This window comes from Rhineura floridana, chromosome 3 (genome assembly GCF_030035675.1).
Source record: "Rhineura floridana isolate rRhiFlo1 chromosome 3, rRhiFlo1.hap2, whole genome shotgun sequence".
Lineage (NCBI taxonomy): Eukaryota > Metazoa > Chordata > Lepidosauria > Squamata > Rhineuridae > Rhineura > Rhineura floridana.
In genome coordinates this window covers 197,402,752-197,422,268 of record NC_084482.1, presented here as the reverse complement: position 1 = coordinate 197,422,268, position 19,517 = coordinate 197,402,752, and the positions used below count along the sequence as shown (strand labels likewise).

Sequence of the window (19,517 nt, the reverse complement as noted above, 5' to 3'; positions counted from 1 at the left end):
CTGGAATGTGTCCGTGAATTCTGATAATGCTACTTGCTTGCCACAATGGGAGATGAAATGTAAATGGACTGCCTTCAAGTCGATCACTGCCTCTCAAGTCACTGCCTCTCAGCCTCAGAGGAAGGCAGTGGTAAACCCCCTCTGAAAACCACTTACCATGAAAACCCTATTCATAGGGTCGCCATCAGTCAGGATCGACTTGAAGGCAGTACATTTCCATTTCATTGGAGGTCGCAGATTGATTCATAGGGTCACCATAAGTCATAATCTACTTGAAGGCACATAGCTACAAATATACATCTTTAACAGAAAGAAACCTTTCAGGTTCTACAATCCGTTGCAGAATTAATGAATGCATAATATTTTATTGTTTGCTTTTAGTTTGATAGTAGTTTGATAGTATTTTGATTGTGTGACCATAATTTGAGGGTTATTGTTCTATATTTCAACTTCCTTTTGCTCTCCCTGTTTATATGCCTCACAACCACATGAATATATGCCTGCAATTTAGGTTTACGCATTTGATGAAATGGATTTATAGTCCACAAAAGCTTATGCCATAATAACTTTGTTAATTTTTTGAAGCGCCACAACTTTGTTTTGCTGCAACCAACTAACAGGGCTACCTCTCTGAAAATTACAATACACACACACACACACATATGCATATTTGTTACTGATTTCTCAGTACCTGTTTTGGATCTGAAGTTGTTTTCATACATGCAGTTGCTTAAACTTTTTATATGCATAATGGTTTTTAATTGTTTTTATATATGCAATTGTTTTGTGTATGTTTTTCTTGTATTATGAAATTGCTTTGAGATGCAAGTTCGTAGGAAGCAATTCAAAAAGGAAATAAATAAATAAATAAATAAATAGCCACTTTTGAGTTTCCATGAAACATTATGGTGTATAGAAATTTATAAAACAAACAAATAAATATACAACAGCAGTGTAGGCTGTAGCCTTTGCTCTAAGCAATAGGCGTGTGACAAGTATGTCCCTGATGTGTTGGAGGGTATGCGCACCCACGTTTTGCAAAATTTAGGAGGGAGACTATGCAAGGGAGAGACTACGCTTCCCAGAATTCTCTGCCTCGCTCTGAACACGTAGAGGGAAAACTACAATTCCCAGCAGCTAATCATCATCCGGGCTATCCAGGTTTCTCGTCAAAGCCTCTCCATAGAGTTTGTTATTTGGAGGACGGATGGGCTTTAGATGTGGGAGTAGCTGGCTGATTGGCTGCTGTGGTCTTGCGAAGGGAGATCCCCTGCAGAGCCGGGACAAAGGCAGCTTATTTACAGACAGGCAGAGGGCGAGCGGCGCTGGCGGAATCGGAAGGATCGCTTCAGCATGCAAAAGCCTGGAGGAGCCTCTGAGCCCCACTTAGCCTGCAGATGCCGGTAAAGCGGAGGGAAGGGACTCGTGCTGTCTTTGGCGGGGGCTTTCTCGGTGCCTGCGGAGAGCGACGCTCCTCGCTCGGTCCGCCTTAGCGTTGCTTCTTTCGTTCTGGAGCGACAGGGGAGAAGCAGTTGGGGCTTCGCCCTCCGGGAAGGCAGAAGCGGAGAGGGAACCCGAAACGCTGGAAGAGAAAGTAGGAGACCTCTCGTGGAGGAAGGGAGGCGAGGGGCGGGGGCTCAAGGGAGGGAAAATGAAGAGAGCGAATCAGGGGTGACTAATCCTGACCCCCCCCCATGTCGCTGGACACCCAGCTCCCATCAGCCCCAGCCAGCCTGGCCAATAAGGGGAGTTGTAGCCCCGCAACCTCCGGAGGGCCACAGGGTCACCGCCCCTGCGGTGAGGTTGGGGATGAGCGACGTTGGTTTCATAAGGCAGCCTGTCCGTATCGCTTGGAAGGGAGTGAAGCGCCGAGGAGGATAGAGCTGAAAGGGATCAGCCTCTGCCCGCTCTCCCCCCTCCCCGGCCAAGCTAGGTAGTTTGGGCACCACAGTGCAGCATGGTATGAAAGTCTGATGCTCAGAAGACAAGCCACAGAGAGAGTGGGAGAAGGGAGACAGGCCTCCTGTCTCTGGCCAACAAAAAGGCTCCCAGAGTGGCCTAAAAAGAAAAAAATCAGTAGTAATACAGCCCCTGTGCTCAGGCTCACAACCTAAAAAAGACACGACACACGAAGAAAAGAGTATGGGAGGGAGGAGGAAACAGCATCCACTGGTGTTGTTCCCAATGGAAGTTTGTGCAAGAGAGGTACAACTCTGCACCACTGAGGATCCCTGGCTCTAGTTGTTTTGTATAACCAGATGCCTCAAAATGAGGGAAATACCTTTAAAGGAAAGCCCTCCAAAACAACATAAGGTTATTAGCAAAGCATCAAAATAGAATTTCACTTTATCATCACATTTCATCTCTTTTGCCTGTTTATGAAGGATGCTGTGAGACCAATGCCCCCATCTTACTGGATTTAATTTCGGTCCCATGGTACCTCTTCCTTGGGTCTTCCAGCTTACATTCCCATCTTTTCATTAACTATTCTTCTGCATGTAGATAATGGACACATTGTTGTTATGTGCCTTCAAGTCGACTATAACTTATGGCGACCCTATGAATCAGCAACCTCCAACAGCATCTGTCGTGAACCACCCTGTTCAGATCTTGTAAGTTCAGGTCTGTGGCTTCCTTTATGGAATCAATCCATCCCTCGTTTGTCCTTCCTCTTTTTCTACTCCCTTCTGTTTTTCCCAACATTATTGCCTTTTCTGGTGAATCAGGTCTTCTCATTATGTGTCCAAAGTATGATAACCTCGGTTTCATCATTTTACATCAAATTTGGCAGGGCAAAATCTGCAGTGCTACCTTGCTTACAGTTCAATAAAGCACTTATGAGCCTCTGCAGATGAATGTTATATTGCACAATAAATACAAATTTGAAACAGTGTTGTTCTGGGCTGCCTTCTTTGAGCACTTCTGTTGTGGGGACATCACATTTTTCCAGCCTTCGAGCAAGAATATTTTGTCACTGAGGAAAATGCAGTTTTCTGCTTGCAGTTCATGCTTAGGCCATTGCTATTGGTGTGTTGCAAATCGTTCACAAGTGTCACATACTTAACATAGACAGCTTCTAAGCCAAGTAGCTTAAAGAGATGCGGGAGGGGTCACAAGGAAGGTATGGAAGAGTTGCAGAGTAAAACAAAAATGCAGCTTTTAAGTTACATTTAACTGTTAGTCTGCTTGAAAGTACAGCTGTCACTTTCTCTCATAACCAGGATGGACTGCCCAGCATCTACAAGGCAAAAAGCTATTGGCGTATTATCTCCTGAAACTAGAATCAATTGTCTTCTGCCAGGAAATCCTCTTGTTGCCAATTGCTCTCCAAATAGTCTCAGTGTAGCCCACATTCTGTCAGTCAGGTAGTCATCAAGGGACCATTACTAGAGTCGCTGTAGTACCATTATTAGAGGCACATTATTTATTATGGCATATGCTTTTGTGGACTAATGTCCTTCAGATCATGTTGTGCTAAATTGTAGGTGAAATACGCATACGGTTTGGAGAAGATTGTAAAGTGAGTCCTGGTGGACATTTATTTATTTATTTATTTAAAATATTTCTATCCCGCCCTTCTACCCTATAATAGGGCACCCAGGGTGGCTTACAAAAATAAAATCAAACATGTACATAATAAAATTGTAAACAGTAAAATCACAAAAACATTAAAATAAATTAAAATACATAAAACACACACACATATACAAATGCAGAAAAGTACAGTGATAATTACAATATTAACTTGTAATTTACAAGACAGTTGTTGGAAACAGACATCCTGGCATTGGTAAGCTAATTAACACAGATCATGTATTAAAAAAAATCTAGAAAGCATTACAGGGATGTAGTTTAAGATTGCGCCTTTGTCATCACCATTTCTATGCTGACCATCTTAAGCCAGTATATGCTGGTTTAAACAGGCTGGCTGTGATTCCTGGCCCTTGACACTTTCAGGAGATAATGAATACAAGGGGAGCCAGGAAGCTTCACAGCAGCCTTTGCCAACCTGCTGCCCTCCAAATGTTTTGTATTACAGCTGTCACTAGCCACATCCAGCACAGTTGCCTGGATGGCACCAGGTTGGCAAAGTTTGATAAACCTGCTGCATAACCTGATCCATTCCACATGTTGCCTTTCTCTCTAAAATGTCAGTTCTTGAGATGCCATGTTGGTTGGTTGCTAGTTCGTTTCTGGATCTAATTCAAGGTGCTCACACTAGTGTTTAAAGCATTAAATGCCTTAGGCCCCAAATATCTGAAAGGCTGTCTCCTTCCCTGCAGACCCTCTGGGGTGTTAAGATTGGCAGGGGGGCCTTCTTGGTAGTTCCACCACCCTTGGAAGTTTGGGGAATGGTGACCTGGGAGAGGGCATTCTCTGTGGCAGCTCCTTGGCTGTGGGATTCCCTCTCCACAGAGGTGCATCTGACCCTTTCATTATGTACTTTGTGTTCAGTGCTGAAGATGCACCTCTTTACTCTATTCAGGGCTGGCACCAGTCCACCATAGGCCCTCATGTGTACGTGTGCATGCACTATAATACATCTGGTCATGCCGCCTCTTGTATTGCTGCAAAGGCACGCATATCAACATGCTCTTGCCACCATTTGGGTGATGGCAGGTATACTTGCACAGCACGCTGATGCAGTGATGCAAAAGGTGGCACGACGGGGCGTATTTAAGTCCGTGCTGGTGTTGCTGCCTGGGAGAGTGGAGCTCCTACTTCTCAATCTGCGCCACTGTCCAGTTGCTCCCTGCAACCCAGTGCTGGTGGGAATTGCAGAGCAGGTGCACCTTCCCAGCCCTAGCCGCGGGGGCCCTCAGCCATCTACAGGGCCCTCGGCCAGCCACGAGTGCCCTCAGCCAATGCCCGACCTGGCTGCCCACTGGTGCCGGGCCTGACTCTGGCCTTTGACACCTGAGGGATATGTTTTTAGGATCTACCCTATTCTCTTGACTGTCATTTGTTTTAAACTGATTTTAATATGTATTTTTAAATTGGTCTAACTCACCCTGAGACTTTATGGTGAAGGGTGGATAATAATATAATATATCAGGAAAAAAATGACCTACTGCTCATCTTGCTTTCACAGGCTGCAGAATGACATCCCTGCCTCAGTTCAGATTGTGCTGTCCTCCTTCCAACAGATGGGAAGGCACGGTAGCTGAGGAACCAGCAAAGGTAGGAGATGTCGGAAATTTGCATGTGAGTTTTGATGGGAGAGGGGAAAAGAGCAAGAAAACACATCAAGGGATTAAAACAAAAGGAACAATTCATCTGTTTCCCTTTTCTGGACCGTTTATAAAACACCTAAATTCTTGCTTCACATGGAATGAATGAAGAAAATATACCATTTCTATTTCCGGTATTACACAGTAGTCTGTCTTACATACTACTGCGTGCCAGTCATTGTTGCTTTGGTATTCAAGGTGGTGTACACATGGTTATCATAAGAACAGCCTGCTGGATCAGGCTGATGGCCCATCTAGTCCAGACTCCAGTTTTCACAGTGGCCAACCAGTTGCCATGAGAAACCCACTCCCTATTTATCATCACAACAACCCTGTAAGGTAGGTTAGGCTGAGAGGCAGTGAATGGCCTAAGGTCACCCAGTGAGCCTCCTGGCTGACTGAGGATTTGAACCCTGCTCTCCCTGGTCTCAGTTAAACATTCTAACCACATCATCATGCTGGCTGTTATGTAGCCAAAATGGCATTACCCACACACTAAGGAAACATTGTTGGTTGCTTGGGGTTTGTAGAAGTACAAACAATCTTTCGGGGGGGGGAACCCTAAATTTGGTGTAGGGGAGGAAGGAACACTAAAACAGCCCAATGAGGACTGAGGTAGACGCAGAAGGTTAATGGTCTTGAATATTTTTTGTGTGAGAGAGAAATGGAATGGAGTATTCTGAACAGGAGTACTCCAAATGGTGACATTTTGTTGCAGGTCCCATTTCCCTAACATACAATTATTTGACATTTAGTTTTATTCTAAATAATACAAAAAGACATTAAGTGTGATTAAACCAAGACTTAAAGGCAAAATGTAGCTTATTGTGATGTGTGAACTAGGCTGTTGAGGGGGATTCTGGGGAAAATGGAGATAAGCAAGTGCTCTTTCTTCCCCTTTGGCAGAGTCCAGTGACTTTTCAGGATGTGGCTGTGTATTTCACAGAGCGAGAGGGGGCTCTGCTGGATCCAGGCCAAAGAGCCTTGTACAGGGACGTCATGGTGGAAAACTACGAGAACGTGGCATCGCTGGGTAAGGAACAAGACCCTGAGCAGGCTTTGCCAGTGTCTTCATTGGTCCTTCATCTTTTCAGCAGGATGGATGTTTTTCCTTCTTTGCTTTATCCAAAGGCCCTCAGGTTATAGGAGATCCTTATCTCATGATTCTTATCTCATTAGATCCTCACAACAACCCTTTGAGGTATGCAACACTGTGAGGGAGAAGTTTACCCAAGGCAGCCTGACTAAATTTAGTGTTTTGAACCAGGGTCACCAATGCATATGCTGCCTTGCTCCATCTCTCTAGAAACCAAGGGAATATCCCTTCTTCACCTCAGCCACCACAGTGCCAGTGGGAGCGCCATTTTCTGCCTGAGGGACGCATTCCCTTCTGGGCAATCTTCTGAGGGCCGCATGCCAGAGGTGAGCAGAGCCAGAGGCAAAAGTAGGCAGAGTAATGAATGATTTTTTTAAAAAAAACTTTGCGCTGTAGCCTGGTTTCTGCACATACTCACACACCCTTCTCTATTTTCTATCCAGACAAGCAAAAGATATTATCAGAGTTCAAGAACGTATCACAGCCAGGCAAAAAAATTTGGAGGGCAAAGGTGGACCAGTGAGAGGTGTGGCCTGGTGAGAAGGGGTGTGGTCTGGGGAAAGTTTCCATGGCCAGATAGGGCAGCCTAGGGCCCGCCCTCAGTCCCTGGGCCTGAGGGTCCCCACCCCTCTGTTAGGAACCACCTCTGCTCACCTGCTCATGAAGTGATGGAGTTCTAATGAAAGCAGCCCTACCTTTAGACAGGTTGGGGATCACGAAAAGGTAGCAAATTGTTTTGTTATTACTGTATTTTTACTGCCAGTGAGGGCGAGAGGCTCTTGTGGAATTGTCTGCCTCGGGTACCGCAGTCAATTCAGTGGGTACTATGCAACTTGACCAGGTTGGTGGGGCCCCTTCTGCAGCTCTGCCACAGGCAGCAATATGTCTTGGGCTGGATGTCCTGCTCTTCTGGATGGATCTCTGCAAGCAGAATGGTGGCAGAGAAGAAATATCTATTGGCCAGCATCAGCATTATAGCACAGTCCTAAAGAGGTGGCCTGGGCTGTGGTGTCCCAGTGGGCGTGTCTCTTCTTCCCTTTATTTCATCAGCTTTCCTAGATTAGCAACCCACTCCCTTCTAAACAAGCTTGGACCTGGTGAAAATGGAAATGGACTGCCTGCAAATCACTCCCAACTTATGGCGACCCTATGACTAGGGTTTTCATGGTAAGCAGTATTCAGAGGAGGTTTACCATTGCCTTCCTCTGAGGCTGAGAGGCAGCGACTGGCCCAAGGTCACCCAGCGAGCTTCATGGCTGTGTGGGGATTCGAACCCTGGTCTCCCAGGCCATAGTCCAACACTCTAACCACTACGGCTCTCAAGTTGTTTAAATTTCCTTTTTACATTGCTCAGTATCCCCCTCTTCATACCCAGTGTGCGTGAATAAAAACACTGCTACTTAGAAGATGCTCAAACTCAGGTTTTGGTGGGTCTTGACTGGGAGGGGAACCACAGGAAACACCTCTCTCTGCAGGCTGAACTCAGCGTACAGATGGCAAACTTCAAAGGGGTTAAGAAGATAAGAAGAGCCTGCTGGATCAGGCCAGTGGCCCATCTAGTCCAGCATCCTGTACTCACAGTGGCCAGACAGGTGCCCCAATGGGAAACCCATAAGCAGGACATGAGTGCAACAGCCACTCTTCCCACTTGTGATTCCCAGCGACTGCTATTCAGAGGCATACTGCCTCCAACAGTGGCTAGTAGCCATTGACAGGCTAATCCATGCATTTGGCTAATCCTCTTTTAAAGCCATCCACATTTGTGGCCATCACTGCCTCCCGTGGGAGCAAATCCCGTAGTTTAATTATGTGCTGCATGAAGTACTTTCTTTTGTCTGTCCTGAATTTTCCAACATTCATTTTCATTGACCTCCCATTTTACACGTCTAAGATTCTCCTCCCTAAAGCTAAAGGATGGATGGTATGAGCTGCAATTTCTAAATGAAATTACAGTGTAAGAAATAAGTACCACAAATACTGAATACCTTGTGATGTTCCCTGTTCCTTTCTTTCCCGAGAAGGATTTCTTGTCCCAGAGCCTGAGCTTGTCGCCCAGCTGGAGCGAGGAGAATTCCTGTGGGTTCCCGATTCTCAGGCCTGGGAAGAAATGAAGATCTCCAACACCAGCTTAGGTGAGGGGTAGCATTGGGCCTGTCATACTTCTGCAACAGTTGAGCACTATTGCCAGAATTCAAATGTTCATTGGGGAAAAGGTAGAATGGGTGAGGATACATTTAAATATTAGACAGGCGCCATCTCTGTTATCTTTTTGGCGCCTATTGAAGACTTTCCTCTTTCAACAAGCCTTTTAAGTTGAGACCTTATCCCAGTCTGTGTCTGTGTTGGGATTGCTTTTTAATATGTCTTTAATATGTTTTTAAACCTTTTTTAAAAACAATGTTTTTAACCTTTTTTTTAAGATGTCTTCAACACTTTAAAAAAAGTGTTTTTAAAGATGTTTTAATGTATTTTAAAGTCTGTTTTTATGATGTTTTATAGTGTTTTTAGTGCTTTTGTTTGGTGCCCTGGGCTCCTGCTGGGAGGAAGGGTGGGATATAAATCAAATAATAAATAAATAAATTTACATAGGGTCGTGAAACTGTTTAAAAGGCCATGTTCCCCCCAAGTGATTACCCATTAAATATTTAGGAATCCGATTACAAGAACATATTAATGGACTAGTAGAGTTTCAGGATCAAAAACTGATAGCTGAGGTCAAGACAAACTGGGCTATATTAAAACTTGTCTTGGATAAGTGTCCTATCCTGATCTTGATGGGAAGCCCAGGCAGGCCCACAGAGAGCTCCAAGTGAGTAACTTGCTCTGACCAAGTTTTTAAGAATGGGCTGAAGCTTTTCATTCCTCCAGAGCCTATTCACCCCTCCTAGGCTCTGCCCCATCCTTGAGGAGTGGGAAGCCTTAAAGGGGCAGGTCTGTGGCTTGGAGCCTAGCACTCCCGGTTTCTGCCATATCCCTCCAAGTGCATTTCCAGGTGAACTCAGGGATGTTGGTCGCTGTGTGAAGAGGATTGGTTTTTCATTTGTGGGGGAGACCTCTGGAGGCCCAGACTCAGAGGTCCCTCCCTCAAGAGCCCCTTCTGGTTCAGGCTTGGTCATGATTTTGAGGGTCTGGGTCGGTTTCCACCACCTCTGCCTCCAAGTGCTGCTGGTCTGACAGATCCAGATGCCTCCTTCGCATCCGAATTGGAGCCTTACCTCAAGCTACTGCTCAGGGTGCAGGATTCTGATGCTGAGCAAAATAGCCACAACTAAAATGAATCTACAAGATTGTTTTCTTGATAAAGTTTACTGGAGAATTGAACAAAAATAGATACATATTTTTAACAGGAGTGCTGCGGAATGTGCATCTATTTTATTAGTTCCATTTCTATCTTGCCTTTCAGAATTATGATCCCAGGTTGGTTTATTATTGTGCTGCATGCTGTAGACCACCACAGCCAATGAAGTCTGAAAGCTAAAACATCACTTCTAATAATCTGATTTAACATAATAGACAGACAATCTATTCAGTTTATAACTGGCCAGACTAAATCAAACTCCTGTAAAACCCTGGGCACAGTTTTCAGTGGGCACCAAAAAGTAACCAGCATTGGACCAGTCACCCATAAGAGAGAAGGACATTCTGCAATCTGCTAATACATTATCCAAGCAAATTACCAACAGAGTGAGTCTCCCAGCTGTATTACTACTCAGCAGTAAAATTAGCACGGACAACAAATACAACTCTAATTTATTATTTAATGAAATTTGTTTCATTAAAATTATTTGTTAGCTACTTTTCCAGCATGTTTGGTGTACCAAAAGAAAGAAAAGAACAGAAAAAACCATTTCAATAAACCTGCAAAAAAGGAAAACAAACTAGCCCTCAGATCCAAAGGAAGGAGGTGTGTTTGTGCCCCTCTGGAAAGCCAATAGAGAGGGGGGAATGGCAGACCTCAACGGGGAGTTCATTCCACAGCCGTGGGGACAGTTGACTCTGCTTCTTCCCATGATAGTTGTTCTTGTGTGGGTAATATGATAGGCCCAGGCTCACAAAGGCAGGGATCAGGACCCTGGACAGTTCCCAGTGGATTCCACTAGGTGAGATGTTGAAATATGTTGCCTTAACTGTGCTGAACCATCTGAGGCCTTCTAAAAGTAGGCAAGACCTGTTCTCCATTAAGCCCCACCTCCTGAGCAAGTCAGCTGTTTAAAAACTCAAGAGCCCTTGCCTTTGTATCCCTTGGCTTCTGCAAGGTTTACAAAACTGGAGGTGCTGCTGAGGACTTGTCCTCTGAGTCTGATGACAGTGCCATTCCCTCTGGCTAGAGAAGAGGAGAGGAACCAGTTTTTGCCAATTCACCCCACACACTCCCTAAATTCGATTGGAGGACCCTGAAGAGCAGCATGGAAGGTGGTATGGATCGCTGCAGGGGTAAGGGTGAAAATGGCCTTTCCCCCCCTCTTCTGTTAGTGGAGACCTTTGCTAGATCAAAGACACTTCCACGAGTTGAATGGCTCCTCCCATTTGCAGATGGGCACTGTTGGATACAGCCGTGTGTGTGTGTAAGGTGGCTTCTGCACTCATACCCTCGCTCATTGTGGGAATCCATTATTATTTGTTTTATATACTGGCTATATGCCAAAATGGCTTCTAAGCAGCTTATAACTATAAAATCCATACATATTTACAATGCACAATAGCAATTCCAGCAGAGCACCAAAACATCTTCAACTAAAATGTACAATAAAACAAGCCAGTTAAAACTGTTAAAAAACCCCACAACTTTAAAACAATAGTATCAGAAGTTTAAGTTCAGGGAGATGTTCAGAATGAATGCTGTGCAATGCTAACCTGAGATTATATTCTTAATGTTTATACTTTATGTTGAAGTTATTTTTCTGAATATTCTGTTTGCTTGTTTAAACTTTGGTTACTTGACTTGTATGAGCAACAGGTCCAAATTTAAAAAGGTAAAAATAGAATACCACCAGAAAAATGCCAGCAGCTTCCTCCTGACACTCTGTTCTCTTTTTCCCCTCAAGAAGTATTTCATGATGCGAAACCTGAGCCTATAGCCCGGCTGGAACAAGAATCACCACCGAGGGCAGCAGATCTGCAGGATTCTGATGAGACACAGTCTGGGGGTGCCAACTCAGGTGAGGCGGTCTTGGGAATTCTTGAGATTAGCAGACAGGAAGTGGAATGGAGCAAAGTACAGCTTATAAAAATGTATTGGTGGATAAGTAGACAAATGGAACCTGCAACAAATGTTGCAGTATGGAGTCTTTTTACTCAGTGTTCTCCTCTAGAATATTCAATTCCATTCCCTCATTCTGTTGGTGAGAGGGCTAGAAAACAGTCAGTCAGTATTCTGTGACCACTGAGCACATTCAGTCCCCACTGGACTGTTTTTGGGGTTCTCTCCCTTAGATTTCTTCCCCCACTAAAAAAAAAAGAAGACTTCTTTATACTTCTGCAAACCTTGGGGTTCTCCCAAGTCCAAAACAAACTGGAGAGCACCATAGGCTCCTGCTGGGTGGAAGGGCGGGATATAAATCAAATATTAAATAAATAAATAAAATATTGAAAGGCTGTTCGAACAGCTTCTTTATTAGAAACTAGACACTTAATGTCTGGTGAGCAATGGTTTGCGAATAATGGGATGAGATGGAGAGGGACATGATTATGCAGAATTGTTTTCCTTGGAGTTATAGTTTCTTCAGAGTCTAGACTTGATATGGTTTGTTTCACCTCTATCAGTCTCCATGTTTGTTTATTTGAATAAGAACAAAAGTCCAAGATGACCCTCAGTGACCAATCATGCGCCCTCAAGAAACCCCTGAGAAGGGCATGACGGCCACAGCCCTCTTCCGCTGTTGTCCCCCAGTGACTGGCATTCCGGGGCATACCGCTTCTGAATTGGAAGGTTCCACATAACCATTCTGGCTCTTCTGTTCTTTTCAGCTGTCATCACGCAAAGAGGTAACATGGGTAGAGCAGGACTGTGCGCATGTGCATTTAGCTCCACCTTCTGGGACTACGTGACTCCTTCTGGTCCTTCAAATAATTAAACTACTGCAGCAGGGAGCCTTGTGTATTCATGGAGGCTCGCCACTCGACTGAGAACCTTGATCTTCCAGGGTCCTCAATCAAGTGGCCAGCCTCCAAAGGATATACAGAGCTTCCCACTGCAGAAGGGAAGAGGTCATGTGACCCCAGAAAGTGGGGCTAAATGTGCTCCATGCAGCCCTGCCCTATCCATGTTTGCTCTTAGAGCAGTAATGCCTGAAAAAGACTCTAGCCATTGATAGATCTATGCTCCGTGACTTTGCCTAATGCCGTCATACATTAGCAGTGGTCATTGCCATATCTTGTGGCAGTGAGTTCCATAAATAAACTGTGCAAATGTTAACATAAGAAGAGCTTTTGGCTGGATCAGACCAAAAGTCCATCTAGTCCAGCATCCTGTTCTCACAGTGGCATTCTCCCCAGCCACGATTCCCAGCAACTGGTATTCAGGGGGATACTGCCTCCAACAGTGGAGGTAAAAGTAGCCATTGATAGCCCTATTCTTCATGCATTTGTCTAATTCTCTTTTAAGCCATCCAAGTTGGTGGCCATCACTGTGTCTTGTTGGAGCAAATTCCACCGTTTTCAGCGGTTTCTATAGTATTCAATGTCTGAATGTTCAGTGCCCCTTTTCTATTTACCTTTTATCCCAGGAGATGACTCTAGGAGAAAGAACATGTGTTGTGTCTGTGGGAAGTGTTTTACGCAGAAACTTAACCTTACCAGACATAGGCAAGTCCATGTGAGGCACAAACCGTACAAGTGCTTGAGATGTGGGAAACGGTTTGCTCGTCAATCACATCTTTTAAGCCATTATAGAGTCCACACAGGAGAGAAACCCTACAAATGTTCAGAATGTGGGAAACAGTTCTCTCAGCAACCTCATCTTCTGAGCCACAAGAGAATCCACACAGGTGAAAAACCCTATCACTGCCAGGTGTGTGGAAAATGTTTTGCTCACCACTCTGGCTTTGTGAAACACCAGACTGTCCATGGAGGAGACAAGCCCTATCAGTGCCCCAAGTGCAAGAAATGTTTTGCTCGCCTCTCATACCTTGTGAACCATCAGAGAATCCACACAGGAGAGAAACCTTATAAATGCTTGGAGTGTAGCAAATGTTTTTCTCAACAAGCTCATCTCATGAATCACCAGAGACTCCACACTGGAGAGAAACCCTACAAGTGCACAGAATGTGAGAAATGTTTTGCTGATTCCTCCACCTTTGCAAAACACCAAAGAGTCCACACAGGAGAGAAACCTTACAAATGCATGGAGTGTGGGAAATGTTTTGCTTACAGTTCAGCCTTTTTGATACACAAGAGAATCCACACCGGAGAGAAACCCTATAAATGTTCAGAGTGTGGGAAATGTTTTGGTCGCCAGTCACACCTTGTAAAACATCAAAGGATTCATACAGGGGAGCGAAGCTTTAAATGCTTGGAGTGTGGGAAAAGTTTTGCTGACAAGTCTACCTTAGTGATTCACCGGAGAGTCCACACAGGAGAGAAACCATATAAATGCACTGTGTGTGGGAAATGTTTTGCTTACCGCTCGGTTTGCATGAAACACGAGAGAATTCACACTGGAGAAAAACCTTACAAATGCCCGGAGTGTGGGAAGTGTTTTTCCCACCGGCCAGATCTTAAGATCCACAAGAGAGTCCACACTGGAGAGAAACCATATAAATGCTTGGAGTGTGGGAAATGTTTCGGTTACAAATCATACCTTGTGGACCATCACAGGCTCCACACAGGGGAGAAACCTTATGAATGCTCGGAGTGTGGGAAATGTTTTGTTCAGCAGTCGAACTTCGTGACGCATCAGAGAGTGCACACAGGGGAGAAACCTTATTCATGTTTAGAGTGTGGCAAGTGTTTTACTCAACAATCCAACTTAGTGATACATCAGAGGGTGCACACAGGAGAAAAACCTTATGACTGTCTCAAGTGTGGGAAATCTTTTTCTCGCTGCTCAAGCTTTGTGAAACATCAGCGATCCCACACAGGAGAGAGACCCTATGAGTGTTTGCAGTGTGGGAAATGCTTTGCTCACCATTCGGACCTTATGCAACACCACAGAGTCCACACGGGAGAAAAACCTTACAGGTGCCCAGAGTGTGAGAAATGTTTTGCTCACCGCTCAGCATTTGTGAAACATCAGAGAGTTCACACGGGAGAGAAGCCTTATAAATGTTTGGAATGTGGGAAAAGCTTTGCTCGGCAGTCAAGTTTTTCAACACACCAGAGAGTCCACACAGGAGAGAAACCCTATAAATGCTTGGAGTGTGGGAAATGTTTTGCTCAACACTCCAATCTAGCAACACACAAGAGAGTCCACACAGGAGAGAAACCTTATGAATGTCCTGATTGCAGGAAGTGTTTTGCTCAACGGCCACACCTTGTGATTCACCAGACAATACATTCAGGGGAGAAGCAGTGCAAGTGCTTGGAGTGTGGAAAATGTTTTGCTCACAAATCTCTCCTGGTTAGTCATCAAAGAGTGCATACAGGAGAGAAACCTTATAAATGCCTTGAGTGTGGGAAATGTTTCGCACAACGCCCACACCTTGTGACTCATCGGAGGGTTCATACCGGAGAAAAACCTTACAAATGCCCTGAATGTGGGAAGTGTTTCAGTCAGCACCCACATCTCGTCATCCACCAGAAAGTCCATGTAGGAGGCAAACGAAACTGGGATAAATCTCAAAGATCCTATGCAGGTGAGATATGTTTTGACAAGCAGCATGTGGAGAGTGTGTGCGAGTTCCTCAAATGGGGGGCGGGCATCACAGTAAAACACTCGGTGACTCCTAGTGCCCCCTGGTCTTACTTGCAATTTTGCTTTGTCCCATGGAACAGAAGCCATTGAGAACTGATCTAGTCCCTATGTGCCTAGTCCCACTCTGGGTTCAGTTTCTTGGTTTAATATAAGAGTAGGAATAGGCATCTGAAGTCCCCTGGGGTCATATCTGTATCCCAAAGGCTTTTCATGGGTCCCCAGCATACTTTCTGATTCAAGGACACACAATTACGTACCTTAGCTATTTTCTCCCAGTTGAAACGGAGACATGTTTATCTGCATTGACATTAACAGAGTAAGGCTGAAATCCAGTACACGTCCACTCAGAAGTAAGCTCCATTGGGTTCAATGGGACTTATTCCCAGGTAAAAGTGTATTAGATTGCAGCCCTAGTCCATCATTATTATATTCATGTTACAGGGGGCAGGACTTTGACTGAGGGAGTGTGGGTTATGCCAGCCCTGCAGAGTAACCCAGTGTTGTTACATCCATTTGAAGGAAAGGGGAAGCGTATGAACAACCCCAAAGTGTAGCCAAGTGTTGTTAACCTGGCACTTTGCTTTATATTTTAGGGAAATGCAGCAGGGAGAGGACTCTGAAGTTGATTGTGGCAGCAGTGCGATTAATTAAGGGCTGGAGGAGGTGAAGGGATCCAGGGAAAGAACTGAGGGTTTCAGCGGTCAGTGGAAAGTCATCTGGATGCTGGGTCCACCCAGAGATGGGCAGTAGATCTATCTACAGAGGGCAAGATATGGAAAACAAGTTTCTCAGAGGCTAGGTCTACCCAACCCTTGCCATTCCTCAGTTATTTATTTATTTAACTGGCATATTTAATACCCCCAGAAAAAATTCTGCAGACGCCCATGCGATCTGTGCCCCTTTTGGGTAATCAAATTGGACAGCCTCCACTTTATCCACCAGGGGTAGGGCACCTCCAAATTTGGCCCACCAGGCAGTTTCCCCCAAAGCACACCCACCTGAAGCCATACCTGACATCAGGTGTGGGGGAGGTAGAGACACGACTGCTTTCCCCAAAGAAAGCATGATTGCGCTCTGTGCCCATCGGTATCTGTGTGAGGGTGTTCAATCCTGCTTGGAACCCTCACCTGTCAATCTCCTAATGTCATTCTGACGCCAAGTGACTGACAGGTGAGTAATCCCACCCATCTGTCAAAGTTGGCCTGCAGAGTGGGGTGGGAGAGAGAAAAGATCTGGCCCGCAGCTAGGCCAAAAAGGTTCCCCATCCCTGTTACACACAATTGGGGGCAGATGCAGGTCTACCATGTTGACTTTGGCTCTAACCATTTCTCTTGTCACTCTTCCCACACGCCTTGGCAGTTTTAGTTCAGGGGCCAGGAGAAAGCGTGCCAAGATGAGGAGTCTGCTATCTCATGTTGCCACAGTTTCCTTTCCATCTCTCTTGGGCTGATTCGGGTTTGTTCTTTCCCCCTGCTCTCCTCCCTTCTTGGGACTCTGCATAAGAAGAGTAATTATATTTTGTTTTTCATCCCAGCACGGCATCCAAAGACAGAGCACCTCTCCCCAAAGAGTGGAAAGCATCAAAGAAGCTGCACAGGAAAGAAAATGGTATGAACGTCTTTCGTGAAGGAAAAGACTGTCCCTGGATGAAGCACTACTAATTCATAAAGCAGCCCCACGAGAAAGAAGCCCTGTGGATAGCAGAAGATTCATTCAGAGCCAGCCGTAGATGCTTTGATGAAGATGTCTTAAGAAACTGCATGAAGGGGGTTAATATTTCTGAATCCTTTGCAAATGGAGCAAAGGAATGTATATGGAAAATACGGTACCCGGCCTCTTTTGTGAGCTCTTAATGGAAGAAAACATATAAACAAACTCCTCATTGCCTGTAATCGTCTTTCTTGTTTCAGAAGCCAATATGGCTTCCTCTTGCTCCAGGCCTGGGGGACCTTTTTCAGCCCAGGGGCCACATTTGCTTTTGGGCAGCCTTCAAGAGGCCACATAGCAGTGGTGGGCATGGCCACTGGCAAAAGTGGGCAGAGTAATGAATGATTTTTAAAAAATATTTGTACAGTAGCCTAGTTTCTACAAACAGCTGGTATAGCACAGTGGGGAGGAGAGCCTGGCTGGGAGTCTGGAGTCTGTGAGTTCAAATCCCCGCTCGTGTCTCCTGGGTGTCAAGGGCCAGCTAAAGATCACCCCCACAGGGAGTGGCTCAGGGGTTACGTGCCCTGCCACCTGTGCAGCCGTGGGCAAGCTACAGAGTCCCACGGAGCCCAGTTGCCCCCCAGCTGGCAGTTGCGGACAAGGAAGGGGCTGGCTTGTGCAGCTGTGGCAAGCTGAGCAGGCCCTAGCCAGCTGGGGAGGACTAGCCTCAGAGGAAGGCAATGGTAAACTCCCTCTGAATACCGCTTACCCTGAAAACCCTATTCATAGGGTAGCCAGAAGTTGGGATCAACTTGAAGGCAACCCATTTCCATTTTTTCCCTATTTTTGACACGCACTTGCACATCCCTCTGTCTCCTCCATCCAGGAAAGCAGGAGACATGTTCCAGCCAGGCAAAAACACTCGAGGGGGATGCAAAACAAGGCAAGTCAGGGGTGCGGCCTGGGGCGAGTCCCAAGGAGCAGACAGAATCCTGGATGGCTACATTTGCCCCCCAGGCCTGAGGTTCACTGCCACTGTCCTGCTCCTTGCCTTGTCACATGTTCCTGTCAAAGAAAGATCCCCTGTGCTGCCACCATACGCCGGCTGGGATCTCAGCCCTCTTTGGCAACAGCATCTTGCTTCAACTGCTCTTCCTTGACGATTGTTGCTCCCTGCAAGCCTATCCTCTTGTATGCTGCAAGCAGAACAAGTACTGTCAATGTGAATCAGGCTGAAGAGATCCGCAGGCGTCTCTCCTCACTGGGAGGACGCAACAAAGAAGAGGAATGTTGAAAGTTGCTCCCTGCACATCCACCATTTTATCTGCATGGTGCAAAGAAGTCACAGACTGAATTTTTAGGAGCATTGGAAGCTGCCTTATAGCGAGTCAAACTACTGGTCAGCCTAACTTAGTATGGCCTACTCTGACTGGCAGTGGCTCTCCAGGTAGAGGTCTCTCCCAGCTGCAATAGCCTTCCCCAACATGGCGCCCTCCAGATATTTTGGACTTACAGTTCCCATCAGGATAGCTGGGGCTGATGGAAATTGCAAGTCCAAAAGAACTGGAGGGCACCAAGTCGGGGAAAGCTACACAAGGAGAAAAGAGCCTGCAGTCCCATCAGTGTGAGTCAAGGTGATTTGGAGGCTGGGGCATTGTTTGAAATGCGAAAGGGGATCTTGGGGGAAGAGCCCATGCAGAAGGTCCCAGGTTCTGCCCCTGCCATGTCCAGGTGAGACTGGGAGAGACCCTTACCTGAAACCCTGCATCAGATGACTGAGCTAGGATCAATGATCTGACATGGTAGGGCAGCTTCCTATGAAATGGGAGTCAGGGAGAGCAAACCATATTACAGCAACCAATACAAGTCCATAGAGCAGGGATGGGGAAGCTGTGGCCCTCCAGATGTGGGTGGACTACAACACGTTATCTACTGTTGAGTAGATGGCCACATGCTGAAAGTGAGGCCCATAAAGATGTCAGTGAAGAACCGAAAAGAAGAACTATGGGATGATTTCTGTTAGGATTTGTGTTATCCTTTTACTTTAAGAAAATCGACAAATTTGAATGCTAATTCTATTGAGGATGTTGCATAAATACTGGGTAACTGGTTACATCTGACAGATTTAACTCAAGATTGATATTTGATGTACAGTATTCGTGTGCTGGATGTTGTAGAATGGGATTTGATGAGTGAATTATGTTGAATACATTCTTTGTCCTGTAAATATTTTTTGTAGCACAGTAAATGTAACTTGGGAAAGAGATGGCAATGTAGAGGCACATAATAATTATTTAGGGATTTGTCCTCATAGAATGGTAGAGTTGGAAGGGGCCTATAAGGCCATCGAGTCCAACCCCCTGCTCAATGCAGGAATCCAATAGTCCTAGGCTATTTGCATGAAAGTATTGGCCTTTCATTATTGTTACTTAATTTGACAGAAGTATTGAAAAATTGAGAGCCAGTGTGGTGTAGTGGTTAAGGTGTTGGACTACGACCCAGGAGACCAGGGTTCAAATCCCCACATAGCCATGAAGTACACTGGGTGACCTTGGGCCAGTCATTGCCTCTCAGCCTCATGAAAACCCTATTCATAGGGTCGCCATAAGTCAGAATCGGCTTGAAGGCAGTACATTTACATTTTATATTGAAAAATTAGTGTTTTACATGGTTTTTTACAATTTAAATTGAA

General features: G+C 45.5%; 1 protein-coding gene across 7 annotated transcripts; it reads left to right on the top strand.

The window, feature by feature from the left end:
• The first annotated feature begins 1,243 nt into the window (after positions 1-1,243).
• LOC133381003 (zinc finger protein 420-like) lies at positions 1,244-17,027 on the top strand. Of its 7 annotated transcripts, none has more exons than XM_061619333.1 (8): positions 1,244-1,403; positions 2,503-2,612; positions 5,093-5,181; positions 6,138-6,264; positions 8,349-8,459; positions 11,373-11,486; positions 13,053-15,119; positions 16,713-17,027. In XM_061619333.1, the coding sequence occupies exons 3-8, from the start codon at positions 5,101-5,103 to the stop codon at positions 16,790-16,792; spliced, it is 2,580 nt and encodes an 859-aa protein (XP_061475317.1). In that variant the 5' UTR covers positions 1,244-1,403; positions 2,503-2,612; positions 5,093-5,100; the 3' UTR covers positions 16,793-17,027. The 7 variants fall into 7 exon arrangements, with proteins under 7 accessions (XP_061475317.1, XP_061475316.1, XP_061475313.1 ...); XM_061619332.1 differs by having other exon boundaries at positions 2,503-2,622; positions 11,376-11,486; XM_061619329.1 differs by having other exon boundaries at positions 2,503-2,622.
• The last annotated feature ends 2,490 nt before the right edge of the window (positions 17,028-19,517 follow it).

Coding starts and splice junctions, on each gene's coding strand:
- LOC133381003 (XM_061619329.1), top strand. CDS start 2,523: ATGTGCCTTCAAGTCGACTATAACTTATGGCGACCCTATGAATCAGCA. Junction 8,460..11,372: donor GATCTCCAACACCAGCTTAG/GTGAGGGGTAGC, acceptor TTTCCCCTCAAG/AAGTATTTCATGATGCGAAA. Junction 11,487..13,052: donor GTCTGGGGGTGCCAACTCAG/GTGAGGCGGTCT, acceptor CTTTTATCCCAG/GAGATGACTCTAGGAGAAAG.